Source organism: Oncorhynchus mykiss, chromosome 17, assembly GCF_013265735.2.
Source record: "Oncorhynchus mykiss isolate Arlee chromosome 17, USDA_OmykA_1.1, whole genome shotgun sequence".
Classification (NCBI taxonomy): Eukaryota; Metazoa; Chordata; class Actinopteri; order Salmoniformes; family Salmonidae; genus Oncorhynchus; species Oncorhynchus mykiss.
Window position 1 is genome coordinate 73,384,380 of NC_048581.1, and position 9,541 is coordinate 73,393,920.

At 49.5% G+C, this 9,541-nt stretch overlaps 1 protein-coding gene across 1 annotated transcript; it reads right to left on the minus strand.

Annotated features, from left to right (window-relative positions):
- Positions 1 to 4,977: 4,977 nt before the first annotated feature.
- Positions 4,978 to 9,260, minus strand: LOC110494535 (ataxin-1). Its single transcript, XM_021569671.2, has 3 exons — positions 8,938 to 9,260; positions 6,263 to 7,519; positions 4,978 to 5,953 (listed from the first exon to the last, which is right to left on the minus strand). Exons 2-3 carry the CDS (start codon positions 7,340 to 7,342, stop codon positions 5,597 to 5,599), a joined length of 1,437 nt encoding a protein of 478 aa, XP_021425346.2. The 5' UTR covers positions 7,343 to 7,519; positions 8,938 to 9,260; the 3' UTR covers positions 4,978 to 5,596.
- Between the last annotated feature and the right edge of the window lie 281 nt (positions 9,261 to 9,541).

Here is a 9,541-nt window from a genome sequence, read left to right on the forward strand (position 1 = left end):
TATTTCAGTTAGAATGTTACGGTGCGTGAATGAGGACCCAAAAGCGAATTAACTTAAACAGAGCTTCTTTAATTACCAAACATAGGTAGGCTCAGACGGACCGGCAGATTCCGACAGGACAAGACAAGGTTACAGCAAACATGACGACAGTCTGGTTCAGGCATGAAACACAACAAACAAGAATCCGACAAGGACAGGAGCAGAAACAGAGAGAGATATAGGGACCTAATCAGAGGGAAAAAGGGAACAGGTGGGAAAAGGGGTGACGAGGTGGTTAGGAGGAGACAAGGCACAGCTGGGGGAAAGAGGGGGAGAAAAGGTAACCTAACAACGACCAGCAGAGGGAGACAGGGTGAAGGGAAAGGACAGAGACAAGACACAACATGACAGTACATGACAGTACCCCCCCACTCACCGAGCGCCTCCTGGCGCACTCGAGGAGGAAACCTGGCGGCAACGGAGGAAATCCTCGATCAGCGCACGGTCCAGCACGTCCCGAGAGGGAACCCAACTCCTCTCCTCAGGACCGTACCCCTCCCAATCTACGAGGTACTGGTGACCACGGCCCCGAGGACGCATGTCCAAAATTCTACGGACCCTGTAGATGGGTGCGCCCTCGACAAGGATGGGGGGGGGGGGGGGGGAGACGAGCGGGGGCGCGAAGGACGGGCTTGATGCAGGAGACATGGAAGACCGGGTGGACGCGACGAAGGTATCGCGGAAGAAGAAGTCGAACTGCGACAGGATTAATGACCCGAGAAATACGGAACGGACCAATGAACCGCGGGGTCAACTTGCGAGAAGCCGTCTTAAGGGGAAGGTTCTGAGTGGAGAGCCAAACTCTCTGACCGCGACAATATCTAGGACTCTTAGTTCTACGCTTATTAGCAGCCCTCACAGTCTGCGTCCTATAACGGCAAAGTGCAGACCTGACCCTCTTCCAGGTGCGCTCGCAACGTTGGACAAAAGCCTGAGCGGAGGGGACGCTGGACTCGGCGAACTGAGATGAGAACAGCGGAGGCTGGTACCCGAGGCTACTCTGAAAAGGAGAGCCCGGTCGCAGACGAAGGAAGCGAGTTGTGGGCGTATTCTGCCCAGGGGAGCTGTTCTGACCAAGACGCAGGGTTGCGAAAAGAAAGACTGCGTAAGATGCGACCAATAGTCTGATTGGCCCGTTCTGCTTGACCGTTAGACTGGGGGTGAAAGCCGGAAGAGAGACTGACGGAAGCCCCAATCAAACGGCAAAACTCCCTCCAAAATTGAGACGTGAATTGCGGACCTCTGTCCGAAACGACGTCTGACGGAAGGCCATGAATTCTGAAAACATTCTCGATGATGATTTGTGCCGTCTCTTTAGCAGAAGGAAGCTTAACAAGGGGAATGAAATGAGCCGCCTTAGAGAACCTATCGACAACCGTAAGAATAACAGTCTTCCCCGCTGACGAAGGCAGTCCGGTGACAAAATCTAAGGCGATGTGAGACCACGGTCGAGAGGGAATGGGAAGCGGCCTGAGACGGCCGGCAGGAGGAGAGTTACCGGACTTAGTCTGCGCGCAGACCGAACAAGCAGCCACGAAACGACGCGTGTCATGCTCCCGGGTGGGCCACCAAAAACGCTGGCGAATGGAAGCAAGCGTACCCCGAACGCCAGGGTGGCCGGCTAACTTGGCAGAGTGAGCCCACTTAAGAACGGCCAGACGAGTAGGAACGGGAACGAAAAGAAGGTTCCTAGGACAAGCGCGCGGCGACGGAGTGTGAGTGAGCGCTTGCTTTACCTGCCTCTCAATTCCCCAGACAGTCAACCCGACAACACGCCCCTCAGACGATAAGAAATCACGAACTCGAAACGAGCGAAAAACAGCGCCCAACGCGCCTGACGCGCATTAAGTCGTTTGGCAGAACGGATGTACTCAAGGTTCCTATGGTCAGTCCAAACGACAAAAGGAACGGTCGCCCCCTCCAACCACTGTCGCCATTCGCCTAGGGCTAACCGGATGGCGAGCAGTTCGCGGTTACCCACATCATAGTTACGTTCCGACGGCGACAGGCGATGAGAAAAATACGCGCATGGGTGGACCTTGTCGTCAGAGAGGGAGCGCTGAGAAAGAATGGCTCCCACGCCCACCTCTGACGCGTCAACCTCGACAACGAACTGTCTAGAGACGTCAGGTGTAACAAGGATAGGAGCGGATGTAAAACGATTCTTGAGGAGATCAAAAGCTCCCTGGGCGGAAACGGACCACTTAAAGCACGTCTTGACAGAAGTAAGGGCTGTGAGAGGAGCTGCCACCTGACCGAAATTACGGATGAAACGACGATAGAAGTTCGCGAAGCCGAGAAAGCGCTGCAGCTCGACGCGTGACTTAGGGACGGGCCAATCAATGACAGCTTGGACCTTAGCGGGATCCATCTTAATGCCTTCAGCGGAAATAACAGAACCGAGAAATGTGACGGAGGAGGCATGAAAAGTGCACTTCTCAGCCTTCACAAAAAGACAATTCTCTAAAAGGCGCTGGAGGACACGTCGAACGTGCTGAACATGAATCTGGAGTGACGGTGAAAAAATCAGGATATCGTCAAGGTAAACGAAAACAAAGATGTTCAGCATGTCTCTCAGGACATCATTGACTAATGCCTGAAAGACAGCTGGAGCGTTAGCGAGGCCGAAAGGAAGAACCCGGTATTCAAAGTGCCCTAACGGAGTGTTAAACGCCGTCTTCCACTCGTCCCCCTCCCTGATGCGCACGAGATGGTAAGCGTTACGAAGGTCCAACTTAGTGAAAAACCTGGCTCCCTGCAGGATCTCGAAGGCTGAAGACATAAGAGGAAGCGGATAACGATTCTTCACTGTTATGTCATTCAGCCCTCGATAATCTATGCAGGGGCGCAGAGACCCGTCCTTCTTCTTGACAAAAAAAAACCCCGCTCCGGCGGGAGAGGAGGAGGGGACTATGGTACCGGCGTCAAGAGCTACAGACAAATAATCTTCGAGAGCCTTACGTTCGGGAGCCGACAGAGAGTATAGTCTACCCCGGGGGGGGGGGTGGTTCCCGGAAGGAGATCAATACTACAATCATACGACCGGTGTGGAGGAAGAGAGGTGGCCCTGGACCGACTGAACACCGTGCGCAGATCGTGATATTCCTCCGGCACCCCTGTCAAATCACCAGGCTCCTCCTGTGAAGAAGAGACAGAGGAAACAGGAGGGATAGCAGACATTAAACATTTCACATGACAAGAGACGTTCCAGGAGAGGATAGAATTACTAGACCAATTAATGGAAGGATTATGACAAACTAGCCAGGGATGGCCCAAAACAACAGGTGTAAAAGGTGAACGAAAAATTAAAAAATAAATGGTTTCACTATGATTACCAGAGACAGTGAGGGTTAAAGGTAGCGTCTCACGCTGAATCCTGGGGAGAGGACTACCATCCAGGGCGAACAAGGCCGTGGGCTCCTTTAACTGTCTGAGAGGAATGTCATGTTCCCGAGCCCAGGTCTCGTCCATAAAACAGCCCTCCGCCCCAGAGTCTATTAAGGCACTGCAGGAAGCTGACGAACCGGTCCAGCGTAGATGGACCGACAAGGTAGTGCAGGATCTTGAAGGAGAGACAGGAGTAGTAGCGCTCACCAGTAGCCCTCCGCTTACTGATGAGCTCTGGCCTTTTACTGGACATGAAGTGACAAAATGACCAGCGGAACCGCAATAGAGACAGAGGCGGTTGGTGATTCTCCGTTCCCTCTCCTTAGTCGAGATGCGGATACCTCCCAGCTGCATGGGCTCAGCACCCGAGCCGGCAGAGGAAGATGGTAGTGATGCGGAGAGGGGGGCAACGGAGAACGCGAGCTCCTTTCCACGAGCTCGGTGACGAAGATCAACCCGTCGCTCAATGCGAATAGCGAGTTCAATCAAGGAATCCACGCTGGAAGGAACCTCCCGGGAGAGAATCTCATCCTTTACCTCTGCGCGGAGACCCTCCAGAAAACGAGCGAGCAAAGCCGGCTCGTTCCAGCCACTGGAGGCAGCAAGAGTGCGAAACTCAATAGAGTAGTCTGTTATGGATCGATTACCTTGACATAGGGAAGACAGGGCCCTGGAAGCCTCCTCCCCAAAAACAGATCGATCAAAAACCCGTATCATCTCCTCCTTAAAGTCCTGATACTGGTTAGTACACTCAGCCCTTGCCTCCCAGATTGCCGTGCCCCACTCACGAGCCCGTCCAATAAGGAGAGATATGACGTAGGCGACACGAGCAGTGCTCCTGGAGAAAGTGTAGGGCTGGAGAGAAAACACAATATCACACTGGGTGAGGAACGAGCGGCATTCAGTGGGCTCCCCAGAGTAACACGGCGGGTTATTGATTCTGGGCTCCGGAGATTCGAAAGCCCTGGAAGTGGCCGGTGGATCGAGGCGGAGATGGTGAACCTGTTCTGTGAGGTTGGAGACTTGGGTGGCCAGGGTCTCAACGCCATGTCGAGCAGCAGACAATTCCTGCCCGTGTCTGCCTAGCATCGCTCCCTGGATCCCGACGGCTGAGTGGAGAGGATCCGAAGTCGCTGGGTCCATTCTTGGTCGGATTCTTCTGTTACGGTGCGTGAATGAGGACCCAAAAGCGAATTAACTTAAACAGAGCTTCTTTAATTACCAAACATAGGTAGGCTCAGACGGACCGGCAGATTCCGACAGGACAAGACAAGGTTACAGCAAACATGACGACAGTCTGGTTCAGGCATGAAACACAACAAACAAGAATCCGACAAGGACAGGAGCAGAAACAGAGAGAGATATAGGGACCTAATCAGAGGGAAAAAGGGAACAGGTGGGAAAAGGGGTGACGAGGTGGTTAGGAGGAGACAAGGCACAGCTGGGGGAAAGAGGGGGAGAAAAGGTAACCTAACAACGACCAGCAGAGGGAGACAGGGTGAAGGGAAAGGACAGAGACAAGACACAACATGACAGTACATGACATAGAATTTCAGAACATAAAGGATTGTCAAACTGTAGCAAAAGTTGAGGTAAAAGAACAGACCGGATACCAATGAAGGGGATCTAGTGCATAATGTAATGCCAACAACTGTCAGCTATACAGCACACAGGGAGCCATTCACACTCACTGGGGCCTACTTCAACATTCACTGTTCTACATACAGAAATCAGTTCTGTCACTAAAAATTGCTAATATAGAGGTAGCATAGAATGACATGTATTTCCCCTGAATGATCTCATTGATAAAATTAGGAGTGTTTATGTTTTCAAGTTTTAATAATATTGGGTGACTCCTTTAAAATTGCAATTCTAGAGTTGGGTCAAGGTAATATATTGTGCCTGATATATTCTCTCTCACATCCCTGATAATCCATGGCTTTTAGACCAATACCTGCAATTGTACTCTGCTTAGGATCCAGAATCCTGAGAGTCAAATCTATATTTCTTTCCTCCTTGATCATAATAAACCTTTATATAAAAAAGACAAGTAGAAATTAGAAAAAGACAGCCACGAAGACAGGGATGGAAAGAGTGTGAGGTTGAGATAAAGATAATAAAACAAAAGTTAGACTTTGCTGGCTCCCTTTCCATATGGTAGTGGTGTTAATCAGTCCGGGCAGTTGGTGCCTGGGCCACGCAGCTCAGGGGCTGACCAACGCCTCTTCCGTGCTGGTTCCAACCCCCCTCTCTGCCCTGCTTTTGGCCTATCTGGAGCAGGGGGAAGAGGAGCCTGGGGGCAGGATGTTTGCAGGGGCTTAGGCCCTTTAGCTGGGGTGCCAGGACGCTGGGGTTGGGTAGGTGGGGGAACGGAGGGTGATGTGGGTATGAGAGCCAGGCAGACGTCACCCACACTAAGTTGGTGGCAGCGGAGGCCACAAAGACGGGCTGTTCTCTGGGGACAGCAGGAGGACCAGCCACGCCCACGTACAAAGAACGGGTACTCCACATACACATCCAGGAACTCCTGTGGGAAAAAATACTGTTACAGTCACAATGTAGTACCTCTGTTTGTCTACTAAAGTGGTGTTAGTGTTCTGAAATTGGGGATTGGCATTGATGTAGTGTCATAATGAGGGATACTGCAGGAATGTATTTCATTTTCTTTAGGGTTAGACTCATCCAGAGTTATACTATTTGCAAATATTTATGATATATTGTATATTGAATTCCATGTTATAAATTATGGAAATGTCAGTAGACAAGCATACAATGACAAACACACTGACATGAGCTCATGTGATGTAATGATGTAGTAGGCTCAGACCCAGCTCACCTGAGAGTGTTCCTCGTGTAGGAGGATGAGGAGGCGGGAGAGGGAGGGGGCTGTGGAGGGGGAGATGTGCTGCACAGTGCAGCAACTCAGACGCAGCTCTGGACAAGCCTCCGCGCCGATTAGGAAGTCTTCTGTCTGCAAATCCTCAACCCTCCTCAGCCGCCCATCTTTGAGCTCGATTAAAGAGCCTGCCGCAAAGTGAGGGAGCAACCAGGGCAGCTGGTCAGAAGAGGTGGAAGGGTAGGAAGAGTGATGGGAGGAGAGATGTGGAGGCACACATACTTTTTCTGTTACTCCCATGGTCCAATATTTCTCTGTTGATTGATCAATAAGTGATGGTCTTATGGAAGATTGTGCCTCAAACTCCAAAGGACTTTGCCCTGAAGCATGGTACTTAGGGGCTGTGGAGAGGTTTGTGTATACCAGTTCAGGGTGGTGGTGTAGGTTCCTGTTGGCGGTAGGAGATAGAGCAGTGTTCAGTGGGGCAGAACCTGTCCCTGAGCTGGGTCGTGGCTGGTGGCCCCCCTGTTTCCTTCTTCTCATATATGGGCCGCTCTGTCTGCTTTGCTGTGTGGTGTGTGGACTTAACTTCTCCCTCACTTTTTTATTAAGGTGCCATCTGTACCCTGCTTCCACCCCACTGGGCTCCTCTGTAGGCAAGACCATGTGTCTGCAGACAGAGGGGTGGCGTGGGTATTCTGAGGGGTGATGGAGAATGTAGGGAACTTCCCACCCTGAAGGCACTGCAGCCCAACCTCTGTAATAGTGCTCCTTCCACTCAGCCCAGCCATAGCTGTCATTGACAGGAGAGGGGAGATAGGGGTTGACTCTGGTGGTGGAGGCTGTGGTGGGGGACTGGGTCCAGGGCTGGTATAGCGGGGGCACAGATGCAGGTGTAGGAGGGAGCAGGTCTGAGTAAGATGCATTGTAGGGCTTGACTTCATTATGGCTCTTGTAGGGGAAGGGGACCTTGAACGTGACAGCAGGAGGCTGCTCTGAGAGGCCTGGTCTGGGGTCCCTCTTCTTGGGTGGGAGACTCTCTCTGCCTAGGCCGGTCTCTGGGGTTAGTGTGGTGCTCATTGGTTCACACAGCCGTCACATATACTGACACTTCAGTTCCCTGGCCTACAGGTTGTTGTGGAGAGGTTAAGTCACATAGGCCTCATGTGAAAGAGGCACCCTAAGGGATCCCGTTACTCTCTGGTGAATCATCACTGACAGAGCGGTCAAAGGTGTTCTCAGTCTCAATGATCCAATCTGAAAAAAGACAGGAAGGTGTTTGTTTGACATAAATTATAATTTAACTCTCATCCTTATGTCAAAAGCCCAAGAGGAAGGGACACCAAGATAATTTTATACATTTCATAGCCTTGTATTACAGGCTTTTCAGCTTATAGTCATGTGACTTTTGATGATGCATTTCATAAACGATATTTCATTGCGCACTCTCACAACGCCCTCTCTCTCTCATATCCCTCCTTTTCTCCCTACTCTCCCTCTCTCTTTAACATTTGCTACATTTCCAACACTAATGACAAATATAATCTACTTTGTCTGAATAATATATCACATTCTTACCCAATGATCTTCATACATGGGATGTCATTGATTTTACCATCAACAGGAGTTATCCATTTCGCTGTAGCTGACCTACTATGCAGCACGGCAACAAAATGCATAATGTATTCATGTGAATCTGAGCAAAATACATGCAGATAAAACTGTTATACTTCTCAATATTGTATCAAAATAATGACCTTATATAGAAATGTAGCTTAACCTTGCATTTCCTATGTACAGCTCATACCATAAAGATATTTCACAATGCACACGCTTGCCAGTAGTTTACCTATTCAAATCGACATGCTCTTTATTTAAATGATTTGACCGAAAGCCTGAAGAGAAGTGATAGAAGAAAACAGAGCAAGACTTTACGGTGCAATCTTATGCAAAGCTAAAGCCAAGGCCTGAATGGTGTCATCACACCACCGCAGAGCAGTCACCAGCTCCCTTGATTGCTGAATGATGCTCTTTCACTCTGACTAACAGACATGTCTTGGAAGTATAGCTTGGATCATACCTTCCATTGTGTGTACAGACTAGATGACCTCATAAGAATGGGACAGAATACACCCTCAAATTGAGAAACATTCCTTACACAGAGGGCTGTACTGACAGAGGCCAATCATTGGGCAAAAACTCAGAGTAGCAGACTGGTAGTATAACCTATTAAGGGTATCAATTGACCTCACCTTGCTGTGCATGTCATACTACGACTATGCAAATGCAATCTTCATACAGTGTGTTACTTGTAGTGGAACAGTAATTGCTGTGAAAGTCCTGAAACATACTTTTCTTTTGGTATTGTTATCATTATGTGCAGAGCTCTTTTTCTCAAGCAACACATTTCCAAGTTACAAATTACACCCCAAACATAACTGGTCATATCGTGTTGTGTAAGTTCTGACTGATGTGAAGCCTAATGATCTAGATGGGTTAGATGCACTTTATCACTGATGCAATATTATTGCTATTGAGTTTTTACCACTTCAACCGTAACATAAAGGAATACCATGCATATCTAATGACTACAAAGGAGATGAATACCTTCCTCCTACACACTTACACACATATTATCACATTCCCAAGATACATCTGAACAGGTGACACCTTACCTCTCTCTCTCTTCTGGTTAAGGTGTGAGTCTTTAGTACAGCATGCTGCAGAGTGAATGGGAACATCCAGACAGCCTCACTATGTCTATCAGACAGACGCACTCTCTCTTTTTCCTCCCACTCTCTTTTACACCCCCACTATCTCTAGCCCTCTCAACATATCTACCAGATTTGCTGTGCCCTCTCCTTCCCTCCTTCCCTCACTTCCTCTCTGTTGCTCTGTCTCTTTCTCCGTTTCTAGCTCAGTCTTGACTCCCTCTCCCTCCTTCTTTCCCTTTCACAACCCTTCTTTCTGGTTTCTGACTTTCTCTCCATCTCTCTCTCTCCCCATCCCTCTCTCCTTCCCTCTCTCTCCCTCTCTCTCTCTCTGTGTATAATTAGACATGAGACCGCTGTGATACTCGTCAGCTGATAGTAGGCGTATGGCTGCCTGATGGGCTTGGAACTCTGCCCAGTTGTGGTGAGGGCGGGAAACTATAGCTTAGAATGTTCTGGGCATTAAACATCTTTAGCTTTCATGCCTGTTCAACCAGTTGGAATGCAGAACCTTCTAGGGAATATATAGGAAGACACATTCTGAAAATGAAATCCCATTCTGAAAATA

Excerpts from the sequence above, each read along its gene's own strand:
- LOC110494535 (XM_021569671.2), bottom strand. The coding sequence starts at position 7,342 with ATGAGCACCACACTAACCCCAGAGACCGGCCTAGGCAGAGAGAGTCTC. Across the intron at positions 5,954-6,262 it reads TACACGAGGAACACTCTCAG|GAGTTCCTGGATGTGTATGT; the intron begins GTGAGCTGGGTC and ends TTTTTCCCACAG.